The sequence below is a fragment of the Trifolium pratense genome, linkage group LG1 (assembly GCF_020283565.1).
Source record: "Trifolium pratense cultivar HEN17-A07 linkage group LG1, ARS_RC_1.1, whole genome shotgun sequence".
Taxonomy (NCBI): domain Eukaryota; kingdom Viridiplantae; phylum Streptophyta; class Magnoliopsida; order Fabales; family Fabaceae; genus Trifolium; species Trifolium pratense.
This window is the reverse complement of record NC_060059.1, coordinates 50,730,270-50,754,845: the sequence shown is the minus strand read 5'-3', so window position 1 is coordinate 50,754,845 and position 24,576 is coordinate 50,730,270. Positions and strand designations below refer to the sequence as shown.

At 33.2% G+C, this 24,576-nt stretch overlaps 1 protein-coding gene across 1 annotated transcript; it reads right to left on the bottom strand.

The window, feature by feature from the left end:
- Positions 1 to 16,080: 16,080 nt before the first annotated feature.
- LOC123903253 (pentatricopeptide repeat-containing protein At2g33760-like) lies at positions 16,081 to 20,401 on the bottom strand. Its single transcript, XM_045953201.1, has 3 exons — positions 18,452 to 20,401; positions 16,919 to 17,166; positions 16,081 to 16,395 (listed from the first exon to the last, which is right to left on the bottom strand). Exon 1 carries the CDS (start codon positions 20,194 to 20,196, stop codon positions 18,475 to 18,477), a length of 1,722 nt encoding a protein of 573 aa, XP_045809157.1. The 5' UTR covers positions 20,197 to 20,401; the 3' UTR covers positions 16,081 to 16,395; positions 16,919 to 17,166; positions 18,452 to 18,474.
- Between the last annotated feature and the right edge of the window lie 4,175 nt (positions 20,402 to 24,576).

The following is a 24,576-nucleotide window of genomic DNA, read 5'->3' as shown; positions in this document are numbered from 1 at the left end:
GTCTTTAAAAAAGTATAAAAAATATGAAAATTTGAAAATTTCATAAAAAGAATGCCATAAATTCTATAAAACAAGGACATATACCACTAATAATAATAAATAAATTTTTATATAAAGAATGCCATATACAAATAAATTATGTTTATAGGTTTTAAGAGAATAAATAATAATTGTATATCTTAAAAAAAAAATTGTATGTCAGATATACTTGATTTTTTTTATTTGGTTAAAAAGAAAAGTAGTCTTTTTATAATACTTTGGGCTACTAATTTACCTAGTTTTGTTGACCCAAAAGCCCAAATAAAAGTTATAACCCTAAAATTGAAATTTCATTACTCCTATCCTATTACACAACCTACTTGCACATTTGCTCTATCTTCTCTCTTCCTCCATCTGTTAGACTTTTTTCTTTCTTTTTTCTCTCTTTTCTTTGATTCTTTTCTCCTCACTATTTAGCTAGATCTTTGTTCTTTTCTTCTCTCTCTCTCTCTCTCTCTCTCTCTCTCTCTCTCTCTCTCTCTCTCTCTCTCTCTCTCTCTTTCATCTCACTGATTTTTTTTCTTCTTTCTTTCAAACATGCCTAATATTGATTTTGTTAGCTAAGGTTAGACATTTTTGGTGATTGATCTATGAATTTCAGTTCATGGGATGAAATTGTTACTTTCTTCTTGGAATATTCAAATGGGTTAATAATTTTGAGCAAGCATTTGTTTCTTTTATATTATTATTATTATTATTATTATTATTATTATTATTATTATTATTATTATTATTATTATTATTATTATTATTATTATTATTATTATTATTTTTGCCCTATCCAATGTTACTTTTGTTGTGCTTTGGATATCAAGTGAAATTTGTTTCGTTTCAAAACAATTTCATCCATTTTGTATGTGTTGTTTAATGTAACAAAAAAAGAAATAAAGCGTAAAAAAAGAAAGAAAAAAAAATTAAGCGTAATTTTTTTTAAAAAAAAATCTTCCTGCAAATAAACCAGCCAGTTCGCCGGTTTTTCTGGTTCATTCCAGTTTCCTCCGGTTCATTAGCATGTCCGGTCCAACAATCAGACCAGACCGATTTACCTCCGGTTCCCGGTTCAACCAGTTCGACCGGCCGGTCCGATCCGATTTTTTTTTTTTTTTGACAATAACAAAATGATATTCATTCATTCAAATCGATAGATTACATCAAAAACAACTACATAATCAACATCGCTAAAAACGTAAAGGATGAATCTGTGAACAAAACTCACAGCATCCGAGTTAATAGCATACAACGGCAAAATGCCTACAACAAATAATATGATAAAGTTAAAGTCACCGAAGTATCCATGCCTCCGGATCTGCAGCGTTGAAGCCCAAATCATTGGTTGAATCTGTAATTGACTGAAGCCGATCTTTTCAATAGAAATGAAATGAATACCGCACAATACGAGACAAAAAAAACGTCCGATCCGATTTTTAAAACACTAGTTTCAACATCTTTATTGACATTCCACATGTATTATCAACATTATTGATAATTAAATGCTCTAAGCTTATTTTTGTAAAAAAAAAAACTTGCTTGCTCAAGTATGCCCATATTATTAGTTAGAGGGTACCCTCTGGGTATGGGTCAAATTGTCATTCTTACATTGTGAGTATTTTTTGCGGGTACCCATTAGGTATGAAGACAATTGCTATCCCTATATTTCCGCCACTAAACGTAACGGTCAATATCTACTATATAGGAAAAGAAGATACGTATGAAATTCCCAATTTGTCCATTTTTCATTTTTTGACACATAATTAATTCAGGGTTATTTTGTGTCTTTGTTAAAAAAAAGTTAGTAGAAAAATGGTAAAAAATCTCTCAGCAGGATTCAAACCCTTAACATTTTAGTTACACTTCTTATTACATTTACCACTAAGCAATATAAATTAATTTGCTATATTTTTGGAAGCAACATATAATCAATGAGTTAAATGTCCAATTGTAACCACAAAACTCCACTTTATTTGTTACTTCTCCCACAATTTTTTTCTTTTTATCTAAAAATCAATATCATTTAACTACATATACTATAAAAATAGCATTACTCTGTACATTTTTTTCACACTACTCACTACTTTACTACTAATCAAGCAATATCTTCCTATCAACTATGACAATGACTACGGCTAAGAGAGATTTTAAACATTCTTAATTTTTATGTGTTGTACCTATAATTTCCAATTCAAAATTGAAATATATTCTTTTCTTTTTTTATTGTATTAAGCTTAGACATTTAAACTCGTTATTTATATTTATGATGCAGCGAATTCACATTCCGTTACCTTTAAATTTGGTGTATATCTTCCATAGTCAATTTTCTCCCACGAACAATTATATGTTGCAATGTCAAGAATAACTTCAAGGAAAGACTTGACAATATTGATAACCGATGAAAAAGTGGAAGCTACAGACGAAACTGAAAATGTGATTTATAAAGAAGTTTTCCATAATGTTTAGTAGTTAATTTGTAAATTATTTATCTATATCTATCTTTGTACTGAATATTACTATTATTTTTATTATTACTATATTTTGAGTTCTTTTTATTTATTTATTTTTTTGAATTTTTTTTTATATATTTTTTTAATATCAACTTGATTTATAGACTTCAAGCCAATATTCAATTAAGTTAATTTTTAATTCAACTAATATATATCTAAGGACAAAACTTAGAAATTGTTCAAAAGAAACTGTTTTTTTTTGTACAACCATAAAAACTGTTTTTACTGTCACCAATTAAAACATGATTGATTAATTCCGTATCACTAATTTCAGTTTTAATAAAATTCACGTTGTCAATTTGAATTTCGTCGAGCAAGTGGAAGAGAAGAGTAAAGCCAATATTCACTAATTTCTGTTTCATAATTTCCACATGACATATATTTATACTCATATATATTAATACAATGATCTAATCTTTTTTGTGATTTCTGCTAGGCTAGATGCTTTTACTCTTATTAATAAACTTTCCAGTTTTTTACTATTTTTTGTGAGACCTATATTTATACTCATATATTAATACAATGACCTACTGTTTTGTTTAATTTCTGTGGGACATGTTTTTTACCCATATTAACAAGCTTGCACGTTCTTTTATAATATTTGTGGAACCTATATTTATACTCATATATTAACATGAAAACCTGTTTTTTTTTATTTTGTCTATTTTATTTTTTTACAAATTTACGAGTTATACTCATATTTAATATTTAATACGGTGACCTAATTATTTTGATGATTTTTGTGAGACCTATATTTTCACTAACATATTAATAAGGTTTCCCATTTTCTAATAATTTTTACGGGACTATATTTATACTCATATATTGAATACATGGACATAAGTTTTTGGTGATTTTTACAAGACCTATGTTTTTACTAATATATTAATAAGGTAGTTTTTTTTTCTTCATAATTTCTACATTATCTATATTTATATTCATATATTTTTTTTAACAAGATTTATATTCATATATTAATACGGATACCTAAGGTTTTTTTGTGATGGTTTTATTATTGTTCTTTTTCTATTTTTTTTATCAAATATTATATCTTTCAAATTTTTTTTTTTATGTTTTAATTTACTTCCCAATAAATGGGAATGAATTCTCTCAAGTGTAATTTACACTTGAGAGAATAAAGTGTGGTTTGTTACCATTGATCAAGAGAGAGAAACATATAAAAATTTAGAGAAAATGAATTTAGATGGTGTTAGATTACACTTTATTCTCTCAAGTGTAAATCACACTTGAGAGAATCCATTCCCCAATAAATTACTATTTCATGTTACCAAGTGAGGAGCGGCAACGCCGCGACTCCCGTGTAGACGCACGGGTGTCCTGCTAGTTTCGATTAAGGGAACAATTTACTAGCAGAATATTCCGCGACCAACTTTTTTATCTTTTTTTTTTTTGTAATGAACTTATTGTCGAAAAAATTCGCCATTGTCTGTTTGGTAAAAATAAGCTATAAGCTAGCTGATAGCTGATAAGCTAGCTGATAGCTGAAAAGCTAGCTTATAGCTGATAGCTGAAAAGCTAGCTTATTGAAATTAAAGTGTTTGGTAAAATTAGCTTTTAAAGTGGTTATTAAATATAAAATTACATAATTGATAGTGGGTAGTTTATTTTTTAGAGTGGGTAGTTATTAAATTAAAGGGTAAAAATGGAATAAAGTGTAAAAAGCTATAAGCTATAAGCTCAAATGCTACTTGAAATAGCATCTGAAAAAAAGCTATAAGCTAGTACAAAAAGCTTGTTACCAAACACCTCTAATTTTTTGAAACAAGCTTATAAGCTCATATAATAAGCTATAAGCTAGCTTATTTGTGTTACCAAACAGAGCCTTAGCCTAATTTTTTTTTCTACTTTTCATTTATGACGGTTTGGTCTTAGTTATTGGTGAATTTCTCCGCCTGTAACTTATTGAGGTCACAATTTGCCAATAAACGTTTTTTAGTTCTATTTGTAAATTGAGGTTTTATTTTAGTGTTATGACGCACATCAGTGGCCAAAATTTATTATCTATAATATAATAAAAAATTAATTAAAATTAAAACTACCATGGAAAATTGAGGGTGACCTCATTTTAGGAAGAAAAAAAAAAGAAAAGAATATTATTCATGTACAAATATATTTATGAATTTAAGTAACAATGTAACATTGGCAAGTATCATTAACTTATAATGTTTTACTTCAATTTGTTAACTAACATATTATAAAATTCAGATAATTATGTTCATTTCCCTAAAAAAAACATTACTATATTGTATTTATGGACTATGAAAAATCCCCATGTTATTTCTTTTCCAAACTTGTTTTCCACTATATCTTGAGTGCTACTTGATTAAAGTTAAGATACAAAAGGTGATGCCAAAATTCTTCAAAGGAAAAACGGAAAAGAAAAACAAATGAAATACCAATACTCATTTTACCGGAATGTTTGGTCCTACATCAAATACCCACTTTTTGTTAAGTTGAATGTTCAAAGTCAAATTAGATACCTGTCAAAAAAAGTCAATTTAGATAAAAAATAAACCACTATGGGTCTGTTTGGTAAAAATAAGCTATAAGCTAGCTGATAGCTGATAAGCTAGCTGATAGCTGAAAAGCTAGCTTATAGCTGATAGCTGAAAAGCTAGCTTATTGAAATTAAAGTGTTTGGTAAAATTAGCTTTTAAAATGGTTATTAAATATAAAATTACATAATTGATAGTGGGCAGTTTATTTTTTAGAGTGGGTAGTTATTAAATTAAAGGGTAAAAATGGAATAAAGTGTAAAAAGCTATAAGCTATAAGCTCAAATGCTACTTGAAATAGCATCTGAAAAAAAGCTATAAGCTAGTACAAAAAGCTTGTTACCAAACACCTCTAATTTTTTGAAACAAGCTTATAAGCTCATATAATAAGCTATAAGCTAGCTTATTTGTGTTACCAAACAGAGCCTATATATATGTTTCTTTTTTTGAAGGGATAAATCACTATAAGTTATATAGTTTTTATCAAACTTTTTTTTTATATTAAAATAGTAATCATTACTAAAAAGCATAACAACAAGTGTGCTGATCGATAAAAAGGGGTATAAAATATCGGCACCGTATAAGCGGAACATCAATGAAAATATCAAAACTGACTCCACTTAATAGAGGTCTACTTCTAATCTCATTCTTAAAAAGACACTTCTCAACTTTCAAACTCCAGATAAGACATCAATCCTACCGATGAAGAATCATTAGAATTTGTTAACACCTAAAAATAAATACTCCCCATTGGTAATAGACATATTCTAAGGTACTGTTTGACTTAGTTTTTTTTCCTTTTTTTTTGAGTTTATGCAAACAGCTTATGCAATTTTTATGTATTATTATAATTTTTTCAATGTAGTTTATGATAAAATAGCTTATAAAAATATAATTTTGACTAGTATGAACTTATAAAATAGCATAAAACCTAATTTATATTGCATAAGTTGTTTGCATAAGCTCAAAAGAAGAGGACAAAAAGCTAGGCCAAATGGTACCTAATAAAGTTAAAAATAAAATATATTTTTGACAGAATAAAATATATTTTTGTAGATAGTTTTTTTTTTTTTACAAATATTTTTGTAGATGGTTAATCAATGTATACTCAAATTATATACTCTATGTGTAACCAAAAAAAATATACTCCATGTTCGTGCAAGTATTACTCCTTTCAATCAATATAGACAAAGCTCTATGGTCGGCAGTACTAAGCACTTCATTGGATTAAGCATGAGGGGAGACAATTATTCAGTTAACCCACACATCATATTTACTTTGATTAATATTTAAAGTAATAAAAATACCTAATCTATAGCAAAATAAAATTGTTCAGTTCAATGGGTTGTTGGTATGTGGTTCATTGTTCCGTATTGGCGGTCGATCCATTCGCCAGTCTCAAATAATTCTTTTTTATCCTTGCTGAAGTTCACTTCTCATCTTTTTTTGTAACTTGGTTTCACGTCAGTACACAGGTTCGTTGGGTTGCGCTCGTGATGAGTGTTATTCTGTTAGGATTGATTATGGCTGGTTCACATTGTATGTTTTATCACGATGTATTTCCGTTTGGGTTGTAGCTGGATCAAGTCTAATGCCCCCTCGGTCTATGTATCTCTTTTTTTTAATTAATATATTTTTCTTTTGCTTACAAAAAAAGTTCACTCACTCATTTAGTCATACGTTCCTTTTTATAAGAAAAATGACTAAAATTATATTGAAAAGGCTACTAGCTTATGAATATAGAAGTCCCAACACAAACTATATAATTAGCAGGGATCCTCACATTACTTTAAAAAGAAATGTAAACTACGATTACTAAAGTTTAGATGTATATATATTTAAATAATGTTAATGATTCTCGAAAAATGTGTATTTATATTATAGATTTATTTTAAACTTTTGGAAAATAGAGAAGATCCCTACTCTTGAATAATATATTACTCCCTTCGGTCTTTTTTATAAGAAAAAAAAAAGAAATTTTTTTTTTGTCCTTTTTATAAGAAACTTTAACCAATTTTCAAATGTTTTAAAAGTTTAATTTCTTTTATGTCCTTATTTATTATGAGAAATTAAAAATAAGCAAGTTAGTTGAATTAATAGTAATTAAATAGGGATACACATAAAATAAATTTAAATTTATAAGAGTATTAAATAAAAATAACCATGTAAAATATGTTTCATTAGTTGTGTGATTTTTCGAAATGTTTCATATAAAAAGGAATGGAAACGCAATGTAAAAATACAATGCATTAATAAAGAACATTAATAAAGAACATTAATTGACAGTTTGTCGATAAAAGAAAGTGAGTACTCCAACAAGTTTCTCCAACACAACATCACTGCAGCTGCAAATAGGCATGGCAATAGGGCGGGATGGGGACGGGTTTTGCCCTCCCCAAACCCATAAAGTTTGGGTTTCCCCAAACTCATCCTAAATTCGAGCGGGGATAAAAATGATAACTTCAAACCCATACTCAACGGGGATCGGGTATCCCTATCGGGTTTCGGGTATCCCATTACGCCTCTTTCCACATGAATTTAGATTATATTTTAGTATTTTTTTATTAAAAAAAAAGTTAAATGTCCAAAATTATTTTCTCTCAACAATATTTTTTTAAATAAAGAAAAAAAAATAGAAAAAATGGTTTGTTTAATACTCAAATTAAAATAAAAAATAAATATATGAACGTAATTTAAGAGATTGTTTAAGCGTTTCTAATTTAAAAGAGGTGAAATCTAATTTTTAGTATAAGTGGGGCGGGTTCGGGGACGGGTTCGGGGTGGGTATCAATGTACCCATTACCCGCCCCAAACCCATCTTTTGAAATCGGGGAAAACTCAAACTCAATCAACTCGGGTTTTCCCCATCAAAGCGGGTATAGTTTGGATGGGTACCCACGGGTATAGGTTTTATTGCCATGCCCAGCTGCAAACTGTAAACCATGCACTGTTTGGTTCCTGGGAAAGAGATGTGGGTCACAATTGGCACTTATTAGTCTTTCCTTACCCAAAATCTCATTAACAATACTTTCACAGTACCACTACTTCTTTCAACACCTTTACAATAGCAAGCTTATAAGAATTGTGGTATCTCATCCAACCGAAGAAATGGTAGTATTATGAAAGTACTATGAGTCAGTCTGCAGATGCAATGATGTTGTGATGGAGAATCTGGATGGAAGAGTTGATGTGATCGGTGTTACATAAGGTGTTCTAAGAAGATTGTTGGGTTTCAAGTGTGAGTAGTTAAATTCCACATCGATTATGTATGAGAAGAATGTTAGATTTATAAAAGAGGTGGCCGATTAACCTAGCTAATGCCTTAAGATTTTGAATGAAGATGCGTCGTTTCCCTCTCTTACAGTACTGAAGCATTGACCTCATTATTTCACCTGAGCTTCTCCGAACTCCCAAAAACCGTTTTTCCTCCATATTTTAAAGTTCAAATTAAAAAAACTAAAGAATATAAGAGTAAGCTGTTTTCAAAGACATGTTGATGGACACGTGGCCTACATCCATGTTCGAAGATGGTTATGCAGTCTCTCAATTTTTTTATAAATTAGAAGACTTTAGATAAGACATTGGAGAGTTCATTTTTGAAAGAGAAAACGCTACCTAAACAAAATATTATATTCACGCTAACACACACACACAAAATACAGAATGATACACTTCTTAGTGTTTGCAATTCTCAATTGATGTAGAAACTCACAATTTATATTTAACGCATTTCACTCTTTTCGCGTTAATTTACATTTCATTATGTAATTTAGACTTTAATTGTTTTAAAATAGGGGATCAAAATTGCCCAAAATAAAATAGAAGGACAAAAATTATGCAAAACAAAATAGAAGGAATAAAATTACGTATTTTATAAAATAAAGAGACTAAAACTCTTTGGGAAGATTTGTTGGCACTCAAGCAACAAAACAATGTAGGGGAGTGGTGTGTGGGAGGAGACTTTAACGCAATTCTACACTCTTCGAAAAGAAAAGGAAGTAGTGCTGTCAATAGACGAGGTGAAAAATTGTTATTTAATCGCTTCGTAGAAGAGATGGAGGTAGTAGATGTCCCGGTGTTAGGCAAAAAATTTTCTTGGTTTAGCGCCGATGGAAAATCTATGAGTCGGATAGATAGATTTTTATTGTCCGACGGTTTCATTGTCAAGCATGGTATCTCTGGACAGTGGATAGGGGATCGCGATATATCTGACCATTGTCCAGTTTGGTTGATTGTTTCACCCGTTAATTGGGGTCCTAAGCCTTTCAGAGTGATCAATGGTTGGTTGGAGCATCCGTATTTTTTGTCGTTTGTGGAGACTTCTTGGAAGAGTTTCGCGGTACATGGTAAGAAGGCTTATGTGTTGAAAGAGAAATTTAAGTTATTGAAGGACTGCTTGAAAAAGTGGAATAAGGAAGTATTTGGTTTTCTTGACCTCAACATTGAGAAGACGGTGAAAGATTTAAACGATATCGAAAACATGATGGATGGAGATGTTAGGGATGTAGAGTTAACAAGAAGAGAAGGGTTAAATAAAGATTTTTGGAAACAACTTCATCTAAAAGAGAGTCTTTTAAAACAAAAATCTAGATTACGGTGGGTAAGAGAGGGTGACTCAAATTCTAGATTTTTTCATGAATCTATCAAAAGTAGACGAAGGAAGAACCAATTGGTGGCCTTAAAAGATGGTGATCAATGGGTTGAGGGAGTGGATGAGGTGAAGGGTTGTGTAAAGAATTTTTATGCGGATTATTTTCAAGAGAAATGGCTAAACCGACCGAATCTTAATGGTTTACAGTTTCAAACTCTTTCCGATGAAGACAATCTTCTTCTAATGGCACCTTTTTCAAGCGAAGAAGTTAAAGAGGCGATTTGGAGTAGTGACGGTAACAAATGTCCAGGACCAGACGGTTTCAATTTCACTTTCTTGAAGGCTTGTTGGGATATTATTAAAGGTGATATTATAGACTTTCTTCATGAATTTTATAATAGTGCAATACTTCCTAAAGCCATTACTGCATCTTTTCTGTCTCTCATTCCCAAGAAGGATCATCCGCAAACTTTATCGGATTATCGACCTATTTGTTTGGTTTCTAGTTTGTACAAGATTTTGTCAAAGGTCTTAGCGGCAAGATTGAAGAAAGTTTTGGGAAAGGTAATCTCGACCGTCCAATCGGCTTTTCTGCCCAATAGGCAGATATTAGATGGTGTGTTGGTTGTGAATGAATTGATAGATTTGGCAAAAAGAAAGAAAGATAAATGCTTGATGTTTAAAGTAGACTTTGAAAGAGCCTATGATACGGTGAACTGGCATTTTTTGGATTATATGATGGTTAGAATGGGTTTTGCAGAAGGTTGGAGGCGATGGATACGTGCTTGTGTTTGTCAGAGTTCTATGTCCGTACTGGTCAATGGCAGTCCTACGGAGGAGTTCAGTGTTGGTAAAGGATTGAGGCAGGGTGACCCAATGTCACCGTTCCTCTTCTTGATTGTTGCTGAAGGTCTTTCGGGACTTATGAATAAAGCGGTTGGAAGCGGCTCTTTTCATGGTTACAAGGTAAACAATAATTTAATGTTTCATACTCTGCAATTCGCGGATGATACCATTATAGTAGGCGAAGGCAATTGGGACAACCTTTGGACTATTAAAACGGTGTTGAGAAGCTTCGAATTAGTTTCTGGATTAAAGGTAAATTTTTTCAAAAGTAAGCTTTATGGTATTAATTTGGATGATAGTTTTTTGCGCGCATCTTCGTCTTTTTTGCATTGTGGTGTGGATTCTATCCCTTTTCGCTTTCTTGGCATACCGGTAGGTGCTAATCCGAGAAGAAAGGCTACTTGGCTACCTATTATTGATTCCATGAAAAAGAGACTTGGTGTTTGGAATAGTCGTCTTTTATCTATTGGAGGGAGAGTCACTCTCATAAATTCAGTTCTTTCTAGTTTACCTCTCTATTTCTTCTCTTTTTTTAAAGCACCGGTTTGTGTGTTGAAGGAAATGGTGAGCATTCAAAGGAATTTTTTATGGGGTGGAGGAATGGATAGATCAAAAATATGTTGGGTTAGTTGGGATAATATTTGCCAACCAAAGGATAAAGGAGGGTTAGGCATAAAAAATTTGGAGTCATTTAATGATTCACTCTTATGTAAATGGAAGTGGCGGTGTCTGAATGATTTGTCTGCTTCTTGGTTCAATCTTTTGCATTTTCGTTATGGTTCTTTTGCCGCTAATTTCTTATATGGGGAAGGGAGGGAGAGTCTCAAACATGCTTCAATTTGGTGGCGGGATATGTGGAAAACAGGAGGAGCGGAGGAAGGGGGTTGGTTTGTTAATAATATTAGTAGCATTCTCGGCGACGGTAACAATATAGCTTTTTGGAAGGAAAAATGGTTAGGAATGGAACCGTTAAGTGAACTGTATCCATCTTTGTTCCAAAAATCAACTCATAAAGATGCTTGCATTTCAAATATGGGGATATGGAATAACAACATGTGGTCTTGGAAACTTAATTGGATGGAAGCACTTGATGATGCAGATATTGAATCCCTCAATGAATTGCATCAATTGCTTGAACAAGTTCGGCCTAACAGAGCTTCTAGCGACAGGCGAAGATGGTCATCAAATTCTGATGGTTCTTTTTCGGTTCGATCAACGTACATGGTTTTGCAGGACAAACGTGTAGGTACTACTCTTGATACAAATACAGTGGCAGCATTGAAAAGATTATGAAAGAACAATGTTCCATCAAAAGTTAGCGTTTTCGGTTGACGGTTGTTACTTGAAAAATTACCAACCCGGGAGGCTTTATTTTGCAAAGGTATTATCACGAATAATCATGAGAGAAGTTGCGTATTTTGCTTCAAAGAGGTAGAGGACATACAACACATCTTTTTCACTTGCTGCATTACTTCACAAATTTGGCAGAAAATATTTGTTTGGTTGGGCACTAATGTGATCCCTTTTGAGGACGTCACAAGCCATTTCACTTTGTTTGGTGAATTAGCAAAAGGCAACCATAGCAAGCGAATTCGTCATATAATTTGGCTGGCGACGACATGGAGTATTTGGCGTACGCGTAATAACATTATTTTTAGAGGAGACTGTGTCAACATATCATCTTTAGTGGAGCAAATTGTTTATTTTTCTTGGTTTTGGTTTATAGGCCGAACAGGGAACAATGTTAATTTAGTTTTTTCTGTATGGCGTAATAATCCTTTAGATTGTTTTTAACGCATCTAAAGTGATCTATTCTGAATTGTAAGGGTTGAGTACCCCTTGTACTCCTTATAATTCATTTTTTTTGCTTATAAAAAAAAAAAATTAAATATGATTCATAGTCAATGTGCGATTAATTATTCATACTAAAGTTCCAATATCACTCTGTCAAGTATGAATCTTTCGCATCACTCTTTCTTATTGATTAAACCCCGAAGAAATTAAACATATGAAATTTAAAGGAAATGTCTTTTTTAATGACAAATTAATTAATCAGCCTGAAGTTCAAATTAAAAAAACTAAAGAATATAAGAGTAAGCTGTTTTCAAAGACATGTTGATGGACACGTGGCCTACATCCATGTTCGAAGATGGTTATGCAAGTCTCTCAATTTTTTTATAAATTAGAAGACTTTAGATAAGACATTGGAGAGTTCATTTTTGAAAGAGAAAACGCTACCTAAACAAAATATTATATTCACGCTAACACACACACACAAAATACAGAATGATACACTTCTTAGTGTTTGCAATTCTCAATTGACGTAGAAACTCACAATTTATATTTAACGCATTTCACTCTTTTCGCGTTAATTTACATTTCATTATGTAATTTAGAATTTAATTGTTTTAAAATAGGGGATCAAAATTGCCCAAAATAAAATAGAAGGAATAAAATTACGTATTTTATAAAATAAAGAGACTAAAACTACATTTAAATATGATTCATAGTCGATGTGCGATTAATTATTCATACTAAAGTTCCAATATCACTCTGTCAAGTATGAATCTTTCGCATCACTCTGTCTTATTGATTAAACCCCGAAGAAATTAAACATATGAAATTTAAAGGAAATGTCTTTTTTAATGACAAATTAATTAATCAGCCTGAGATTCTCTATCATTGACAATGTGAATCTCACTCGAAAATATAGAAAAAAAAAAGTGAAAGTAGAATAAAAACCAGAAAGTACTAGTAAAGTAAAATAAAATAAACTAAACTAAACTATTTATTATGTACAAATACAAAAGATACTATATATTAATGTATCTTAAATAACTTTAAAGGAAAGATATAGATGTGTATATAATCCATAACAACTGGAGTATAATGTTTGGGCAACAAGCATGCAGTGCATGTCAATTCACAATGGTGAAATGAAAAGTTAGACAAAGACAAACTCAAAAACATAATCAAATTGGTGTTGATGCATGCACCAATCGTTATTAGTTAGTTGGTTCAGTGGTGATTAGTGTTGGACTTGGTAAGGAGGATCACGGTTCGATCCTCCTAATCGGAGGAGGTTGGAATCACTTGATATCAATCAAATTGTTGTTGATGCATGCACCAATCGTTAGTTGGTCCAATGATGATTAGTGCTGGACTTGATAAGGAGGACTAGGGTTCTATCCTCCACAACTGCGATCGGAGGAGGCTAGAACTACTTAATGTCAGAACTGACATCGAATCAGATTATAGGCGGTCCAGTAGGCCGGATAATAACAATGGAAACAAAAAAAATTGTTGTTGATGGAATCAATGTATGTGGGATCAATATTTGTAGTGAATGTGCTCAGTGACACAACCACCACTACAGTGGCCATTAACCCACATGCGTAGTATAGTGTTTTTAGGAAATACTACTAAACACTTTTTGAGTACACCAATTCCTTTGGAAGAATCGGAACTCGCCACTTGCACACGAATGTTGGGTTCCACAAACAACATAGTATATATTATATTATCACGTTGATCAGGTGGTTTTGATTTATGTTTTGAAAGTTTAAAAAACAAAACCAGCTAGTTTCAAACATAAACAGAAATACTAAACAATATCACAAATACTAATGTATTTAGTTTAGTAGTAATACAAATTTAATAATAGTAGTTGAAAGTTATTGGTAAATTGTTTTCGAAGGGAGATTAGTGGTAGTTAAAGTGATACTAGTTATAGCAGTCAGATTGATGATGGAACATTGATAGAGTATTTAAGAGTGAGAATATGTTAGGTCGATCTATAGAGTCTACAATAGTGCGAATTGAGACTTTTATAAAATTTTATTTAATTAAAAGACTAGACTACAGGCGATAAAAAAAGTCTTTTGCGTCGTCTTCATATTTAAATAAATATAAATAATATTTTTTTTAATATTTATCTTATATTTCATTTTGTATTTTGGATTAAATTATAAACGTATTAACTTTTTCAAAAATTTAAGATTATTACTCTACATTAAATTTTCGCATATAACTGTATTATTAATTATAAACTAAAATTGAAATATAATGTTATATATAAGTCATGTTAATATCAAATGAGAGTTTAATCTCTCATTGGTCAATGAAATGAAAACAAAAACGAAATAGGGAAAGAATGAAATGGATACCGAAAATTTACCAACATAAGGAAACAATGCATAGCAAACAACCGACGAAGTATATCGGTGGCTAGCTAGGGTTTGTTTTGTTGACATAGAAGAAGTAAAGAGGTATGTCCGTTCGTCGTGCTACTGACTAAACGTAGTTCTATGTATTGGATTGAGCTATAATTGAAGTCTCTATTATATCTGGTCCTAAACTTAAATATTATTAGTAAGAGGTTCGGTTCATCAGTTTAGTAGTGTTTAAAATTGAAAATTGACAACCGAACTAAATTAGTTCTATTTTCTTTATTTTAGTGTTTAATCTAAATCAAACAAGATCGATTAATTTTTAGTTTAATTGAGTTTGATCAATTTTATCTGAACCGCTTACATTCCTACAAACTAATCATGCCTCATGATTACAGTTGATGGACCACTTCTATTCATAGATTGTGTAAAACTTATGTATGCTTTCAGTGTATCGTTATCAAACTACAACAAAATAGAATCAAATGATGAAAAAGAATGGGATGATAAGGAAAGGAGAATGTAACCAAGAGATAAAAACTATTTTTAAAAGCCATATTTTAGTTTTGGTCCATTTTAGTTTTTTTTATCAACATATTCCCTCAATTACCTCTTATTTGATGTCATGTTTCTCATTGTGTAACTTCTAATTTCCTTAAACATCTTTAAAATTGTTTTTTTTTTCCTTATACTTTATAATATTAAAAATCTCAGTTATTTGTTGCACAAAGTGTTAACCGATGTTATGTGGATAGCGACCCCTTGAACCATTGATGTTTAATTTCTTTTTGTGCTTCAGCCCTTTTTTTTTAAAGGTAAATCGAACTAATAAATTAAAGTAATCTCCAGAACAAGGCTAAAATACCCCCAAAACTTCCTTCAAAAAAGCCAGTCTGCACAAGACCAATTTAAAGTCTAATCTCTTGAACAGAAGAGATTTTGCAGAATTTTATGAAGCCAGATCATAACCTGCAGAATTTTGCAGGGCCATAACTGACCAGACACCAAAGCAAAAGAGAACAGAAGAAGAGTTTGCTTAATTTCCTGAATTTTGCAACAGCATAATAATTACTATACCAGAAATCGCTACCGCTCCAATCGAAATAAGCTGACACATGAACATCTCTTGCTGCTTTTAGAATCAGTAGTAATACAAAGCAAGGCACGAGCTCATCTCCCTGATCCAAACTAAATGAAACTCGATAGAAGTGACCTGATAGCAGATGACCCATCGAGTCTTGGATAGACTTTGATACGATCTTATATTTTGGGTTGAGTCTAACTCAACCCTTAGAGACTATAACTTGTAAGGTGAAGAATGCTTCCACTTATAAATATATTTTCAAGTCATATTTCATCCAATACTGTTAACATAACACGACTCCATTTGAGAGAGATTTACTAAAAAATGTGCATAATAATGGCTGAAAATCTATAACCGGTAAAATTAAGAAACAGCAATTGTCTCCAGGACCAAACTTAAAGTTTTACAAGATTTTACCTCAAAACCACTGTTCACTGCCGAAAATATCAGGATCAAATCAGGCGTAATCTCAAACTTAAACCCTTAAATTCTCCCACAGACTACCACAACTAACAAGCATAAACTCAAACCATTCGAGGCATCATCCTATTCACAACCTGTCCAATGCTTTACTAAGAAGCATATCCAAACTATCATAATTTACAACCCCATCTCATCAAGAAAAAAATCAAGACTCTCCAACTCTTTTAACCTGAGAAGGTCCAAAGATGTCAAAACCAGTTGAATACTAAACAAAAGAAAACCACAGGACGTAACACACTTTAAGAATAACAAATAATAATTCACACTAAAGCTTCAGAAAAGAGATCATCCCCACATTTTTAACAATCACAAATTTATTTCTTTAGACCTAGGAAAGCACCAGGATTTGAAACCATTGAGAGATAGGGTACTTTAACCCAGTAGATTTTGGGTGCAATCAATTCCAAAATAACAATTTTAAATGTCCGAGAATGTCTTCAATCAAAGCAGTTTTATCTTGAAATTTTTTTGGTTCCAAACTTTCCAAATCACCTAGATACTAGCAAACCAAATTGAACTAAATTTATGCTACAACACCTTACTACCTTGAAATAACCCTGTAAAATTACTTAACTGGCTCCTTGCCTCATTCTTTATCTGAGAACAGACATTATCCCATTTCACCTTCCTAGTTTTCTCACTGCCAACCCACAAAATTTGTTTAAATCAAGATTAAAGTTTTGAAATAATACCTGAAAGAGCTTTGAAGAAAGACAGATAAAGCATGTGTTAGGAGATTAGAACAGAGCGCAATAGGACTACGCGACCCCCCATCGATAGGTTTTACTCTTCCAAGACGACAGTCTACTCCTCACCTTATTTACAACGGACTCCTTAGTCTTCATATTACAAGGATTAGCCCCAATAGGAAGGCCCAAACAAATAACAGAGTTCCCCTGTTTTGCAGTTCAAAACCACAGCCGCTTCTTGTAACCGTGAACTAGGAACATTAATACCAACAAGTTGTAGTTAATTGTATTCATAATTCGTTTGATGATTAATGAGTTGTAAAACCTTGTTGTATCTACTAGCTATGTATTTGAACGGTGCTAACAATCTAAATTGTTGTCAAAATTTATTGTCAAATTTGTGCATCAAAATAACACAGCTCAAAAAATGTAAGCAACTTTATATGCTTTTAACTTTGTAAAATCAAGTGAAAAGTTTATCAAAAGAGAAATTAAAGATTATTTGCAGTCATAAATAATAGCTATAAACTCTTGGTTATCCTCTTCTTAAATTCATCAATCACAAGTTTTATTTCCAGCTAAAAAATCAGAAGGGGTTAATTAAGAAAGCTCATGGGTAAATTGAAATGCACTCCAAGACCTAGTAAATCCATACTTAAAGTTCATGGGTCCATTGGCCTTGCAACAGATAAAGTGAAAAAGAATAAGTGTTTGAAGAATTTGTATCAACAAATATACAATGGGGAAAAAAATGTAACATAAGGAGATACAAACTCATTAACCGTTAAAAATACACAGGTTCATATAGTTGAGAACTGTGGAAAACATTTTCATTATCAACTTTTCCTACATCTTGTCAGCGCAAGCTTTATAAATATATAAAAAAAAAAAAAACTATACATGATTTTGACATCTTTTACTTCCGCAAATCAACTACGTTCCAAAATGTAAGTTTTTTCTCACATTAAACATGATATAGATTCTATAAAATACACAGTTCAACTAAATTCAAATTTAAAGGACTAGCAGCAGTTAAGTCAATTGACAGCAGGCAAAAGGGATGAGGGTGGCATGGAATTCAGAAATTGATTAAAAGCTTTATATATATACAGTATACACAGAAAAACCAAGTTTTTTTTTTTGTTTTTTTGACACAGCAGAAAAACCAAGTTGACAATAGCATAATTTGATTTCGGTAATATCTCAAGATAATTAGTCATCAGAAGATAGCAAAAGTAACTTACATTGCCATGTAACAGGTTCAGAATAAAAACAATTTAGATTCCCATATTTTTCTCTGTTTCTTTATTCTATCCGATAAATATTGTGGATCAATGAGATTCTTTTCTGTTTAAACTACAACAAGGGTATATTTTTTCTTTCTAAAAATCAATTCATAAATGTAGAAGGCCTTTAAATGGACTCTAAACTTACCAAGCACCAAGATATTGTAGGAAAAAATCACATTGCAAAAGTTTCATATATTTTGTGATACATTATAGTTCTGTTATAATTAGTTAGACACAAAAATTTGACCTGTAGATTCAGATTGTCATATGCTACCAGTAGTCCCCACATGAGCAAGTCCCTTCATTAAAATGATGAAAGCGATTCGAGTCCCGAACAATTATTGACCTTCTCATAATGTCCGATACCATCTTACAAAATGTGTGACAATCACCACAGACTCTCAAATTTTTAGAAATCCTAATGTGATCACCCTTAGGGATGGCAATTAAGCCGAATGCAATAGCAAGCTTTTCACTATGTGTGTACAACATTTCTTTCTTAACTTCCTCCTCAACATCTTGCAACACGAATTCTGTATCAGGTACATAACCAGCCATCTCCAACTTCTTAATTACACTCATCAACATTTCATAGATCTCCTTTGATTGAGGATGAGATCTATCTCCAACACTAAACTGATAGGTTTTGTTATCCACTTCAATCCATGTCCATCCAGGAACTTTCTTCAGATTCTTTCGCGTCATCATATCCCTAAATTCTGCCACTTTTTCAAATTTACCAGCTTTTGCATATATATTAGATAGTAATACATAGTTCCCTGGATTTTGTGGCTGTAATTCAAGTAGAGAATTAGCTACCTTTTCTGCCAACTCCATGTTCCCATGAATCCGACACGCCCCAAGCAAAGCACTCCACAGTCTCTCATCTTTTTCAACAGTCATTGTCTCAATCAATTTCCATGCCTCGTCTAGCCTCCCGGCACGTCCGAGAAGATCAACCACACAAGTATAATGTTTAACATCAGGTCTAACAGCATGTTCTTCCCACATCAAATCGAAGAAGTGCAGGCCCTCGTCTGTCAATCCTGCATGACTACACGCATATAAGAGGGAGACAAAGGTGATCCTATTCGGCCAAATTCCACAGCTCAACATCATATGAAACAAATCAAGAGCTTCCTTCCCCTTCCCATGATATCCATAAGCAGCAATCATGGCACTCCACGAAATAACATTTTTCTCTTTCATCCTATCGAAAACCTCTCTTGCAGAGTCAACACACCCACACTTGGCATACATATCAATCATTGCAGTCCCTAAGATCACATCCAAAGATAAACCATTCATACAAATATATTCGTTAACAAACCTAGCCCTATGCATAGCTCCCAATTTGGCACACGCATTAACAACCGTCACCATAGCAACCTTATCAGGAACAAAACCTTCTTCCCTCATCCGATCAAACAAAACCAAAGACTCATAAGCATCGTAATCAGCATAAGCACCAATCATAACCGTCCAAGTCACAAGATCCTTACTAAGCATTATATCAAACAACTTCCTCGCATCCTCAATCACCATACACTTTGCATACATATCAACAAGTGTAGCACAAACAAAATGATCCAATTGCAACCCATGTTTCAAAACCACATTATGAATCATTTGACCCATTTGAAAATCCTTTCTATCCCTACAAGTTCTTATCACAAAAGGCAAAGTATAGTTATCAGGTGTAACACCACATCTAATAATCTCCCTAAAGGTTGCATAACAATTGGAATAGTCACCAAGCTTGGCAAATCCACCAACCATTACACTCCAAGTAGTTGGGTCTCTCATTGGCATTTTATCAAACAGATAATGTGCATCATTAATAGCTTTGTGTTGGACATAGAAGTAAAGAAGCTTGTTTGCAACAATGAGATTGTTGAATGTTCCATTGATTAAGACGTTGGCATGAACTTGTTTGATGTGAAAAACGTTTCTGCAGCTATTAAGAAGACGAATACAAGACTCGGTTGACATTGAGAATGGATTTAAGGGTGTAACTCGAAGCAATTAAAAGCCGTATAATCCATAGTTTTAAAAACCGGACCGGTTGGACCGAGTACCGGTGGGGTGGGCGGGTCGGTTAGCCTGCAGAACCAGTTTTGCTTGAAAACAGGCAAAAACTGGTGTGAATTGGACGGATCGGTGGTTGGACCCAAAAACCAAAACAACCGACTCTGAACCGGACCCATCTCTCATTATATTATAATTTACTGGTCACCATGCCCGTGCATTCGCACATATCAATAATGATAATATATCGATTATATTATATATCAGTGGACTAATAAACAAAGTATTTCATACGTGTATAAACCAAAAATAGTTAGGCAACTATATTATTGACATTGTCTAATGTATTTCTACCAACTTATGTAAACATGAAAGTATAAACAATCTTACAAATTTTGGATTTTTTTTTTTTTATAAACTACATTTGAAGTGATATTTGTAAGGTTGTCATCATCATCAATGATTAAAATCTTCAAACTATTTTTCGATGTGACTCTTGACACAACAACGTATAACTGATCACGTGAAAAAACAAATGGCGGAAGATACACCAACATTTTTCGATGATTAACCCTGACTCTTGTTAATAGTCATGGCAAATGAAACAGTGATAGGAAACTGTCGACGTTGAAATTTAAAAGGAATTATGACGTCAGATGGTGTTAAGGATAACCTGAGAATAAAAACTTTGTCGCTCATATTGCTTCCTGATATTACCGTTCCTTCTATCATAAATGTTCTCATCCTTCGAGTTCCATTGCACAACCCACGAGCTTGATCCAAATTTCTCAATACCACGACTGAAACTCCAACTTTTAATTTTAACTTGTGATTTGGAAGGTCCGAATAACTAATTGTATTTAAAAATTCGGGAGTGTGTATATCATCCGACCTGTCGATTCCAAGGTTATCATTTTATTGAGAATCATAGCTGTTGGGTTTTTGTATATTGGCTACATTTTGCAAAAACATATTTTAGCCAAGTGTTGAGACATATGTGCTGACCCCAAGTGTTGTGACAAATGTTGGTACACTTTGGAACAACACCTGTCTCTGTATCTGCGCGCGCCAGCTAGCTGTTATTATTTTCTACTCAATCTTTTGAAGATCTGTTTGAAGAATTGTTTCAAGGCTTCTTACAGAGGAAGGCGCACGTGTTTAATGTGTTTCAGGAGGCAGCAAAACCCTAGTTTTATTTTCCAAAGGGATTATATTTTTGGAAAATATATTCTTGCATTTTCAAAAATATAACTATTGTTTTCAAAAATATATCACTGCTGCCGCAATTCTAGAAGCCCTAATTTTGTCTTGAAGCCCAAGTCATTCTACTACTATAAATACGAAGGCAAGCATATGGTTTCAAGCATCTAAAATCGTGTTATTACAAAGTGTGAGTTTTAGGGATTTTAGAGTGTTAATTGTGAGCCTTTCTTGTGTCTCATTGATGCAAGCTTAGGACCTGAGTTTATTGAGTTGTAAGTGTGAACTTCTCCTAAGCTTTGAAGTACGGAGATTGTTCTATTGTGTTGTGTGGTTTACTCGCAAACTTTTAAGCAAGAGTGAATCCTAGTTTCTTAGGAGTGTGTCTCCACCGGTTGTGATCGTTGAATTGAATAACAACGCTGTCTGTGTTGTTAAGGTGGGAATTGGGACGGGGTCTCATATCTAGGAGTTCCTAGGTAGAAGTGTCATTGGGTAGTGATTAAGTGAGAAGTTGTAAACGGGTGAGTTTAGCTTCGAAGTAATACTGCTGATAGTGGACTTCATTCCTGGATTGGTATCCCCCAGAGTAGGCTTTAGGCTGAACTGGGTTAACAACTCTCGTGTGTTATTTACTTTACTGTTTGTATTGTTTTATGTTATTTGCTCTGTTTATAGACAAGTGTTGGCGCACCGGTAACAACATCTGTCTACAACAGACAAGTGTTGATACACCTTGAGCAACACCTATCCACTGTGTGCCAGGAATTTCAATTGACATCAGAGCAGGCACCCTGTTCTGAATTTTAGGGTGAGCTCCCGGGAAACTTTTTCTGGCAAGGATGGACAAAGAAGGAGGGTTTGTTACCAGACCACCTCTTCTGGTTGGTGCTTCAAACTATGACTATTGGAAGTCCCGCATGATGGCCTTTCTAAAACAAATTGATAGCAAGACATGGAAGGCAGTTCTGAGAGGGTGGACTCCACCTGTGAAGATGGACAAAGATGGTAAACCAACTCTTGAGTTGAAATCTGTTGAAGAATGGTCCAAAGAAGAGGATGAGCTTGCTCTTGCAAACTCAAAAACATTATATGCACTATATAATGGTGTTGACAAGCACATATTCAGACTCATCAAAAAGTGTGTCTCTGCTAAGGAAGCTTGGACAATTCTTGAGACTGTTCATGAAGGTACCTCTAAAGTAAAGCTGTCAAAGCTACAACTCCTAACAACTAAGTTTGAGAATCTAAGAATGAATGATGATGAAACCATTCAGGATTTTCACATGACCATACTTGATTTTGACAATCAATTTGATGCCTTGGGTGAAAAGATACCTGAAGAAAAGCTGGTAAGAAAAATGCTTAGGTCTTTACCTAAGAAGTTTGACATGAAAGTCACAGCTATAGAAGAAGCAAAGGATATCACAGATATGAAGCTAGATGAACTGGTTGGTTCACTACAAACCTATGAGGTAGCTACAAATGAAAAGATGGATAAGAAAAACAAAAGCATTGCTTTTGTCTCAAATGCTGAGGAAGAAGATCAACAGAGTGACACAGAGTCTGAACACAGCATCTCTGATGCAATGGTTCTTTTGGGAAAACAATTTAATAAGGTGCTAAAGAGAATGGACAAACGCTCTAAGACAGGTGCAGCTGACATTGGTCGCAACACTTACAGGAATTTCAGAAAACCTGTAACAGATGAGAAATCATCTCCAAATAAAGGTGTTCAATGCCATGAATGTGAGGGGTATGGTCACATTAGAAGTGAATGTGGAACCTTCCTGAAGAAACAAAAGAAGGGGTTAACTGTAACTTGGTCAGATGAAGATTCTGAGGGAGAAGCCGATACTGCAAAGGCTATACATGTATTGACAAGTGTTTGCACATCTGACACTGAATCATGTGAAGAAGAACTGACCTTTGATGAACTTGTTGAATCATATAAAAAGCTGTGTCTGAAGAGTGCAGAAGTCTGCAGAGTCTCGGAAGAGCAAAAAGAGACAATCACTAAGTTGCAAACTGAGAGAGCTGCTAATCTGTCAAGAATCTCTGAATTTAGTACTAAATGGGAAGATAGTTTAAAGATCATTGAGGAACAGAAGGCAACTATCATCAACTTAGAAGCTGACAAGATCAAACAACTGACTGAGATAACCCATCTGAATGAAGAGGTAACTGAATTAAACTCTCATCTTGAGAATTTAAAGAAGCATGTTCTTAGGCTATTCAAAGGAAGTGATCTAGATGAAATCCTGGAAACTTTGCCTGCTCCTAGTAGATCCAAAACAGGCATTGGGTATGAATACAAAAATGTTAATAGGATTATGGATTACAACAAAGAGGGGAAATATATGCCTGAGATATGTAAACAACCTTCTCCAAAAATGCATGACAGGATGTCGCCACACCTGGCTCCTAGACAGCAGAGACAAGTGTTACCACATGTGGCACCACATCAACAAAGATGGCAGAGACCTAGATTTATACCTAGACCCAGAAGCAGGTACCACTCATGGAGATGTCATCACTGTGGAAGAAAGGGGCACATAAGGCCCTACTGCTACAAATTGTATGGGTATCCAAGTGAAATTCCTCAAGAGTCTGATCCATCCATTACTAAAACAAGGATGGAATGGAAGCAAAAAGATGATACAATCAATACCAAGGAGTATACAGCTGAAAGCAGTGGAAAAAGTTTGATTGCCCATACGTCACTCAGAGCCTCATCAAAAGAAGATTGGTACTTTGATAGTGGTTGTTCCAGACACATGACTGGTGTTGAAAAGTATTTGAAGGAGGTAAAATCCTATGCCACAAGTTTTGTGACATTTGGAGATGGAGCAAAGGGTGAAATCAAAGGTATTGGAAGACTGATTGACCATGGTCTACCAAAACTTGAAAATGTTCTCCTTGTGAAAGGACTAACTGCCAATCTAATCAGTATAAGCCAACTATGTGATCAAGGCATGAAAGTCAACTTTACAAAAAATGAATGTCTGGTTAGCAATAATGAAGGAGACATCCTTATGAGGGGTGTTAGATCAAAAGACAACTACTACTTGTGGATCCCTCTTGAAGAAGCTAATGCATCTACATGTCTCTTAACTAAAAATGAAGAGGTTAAGCTGTGGCATC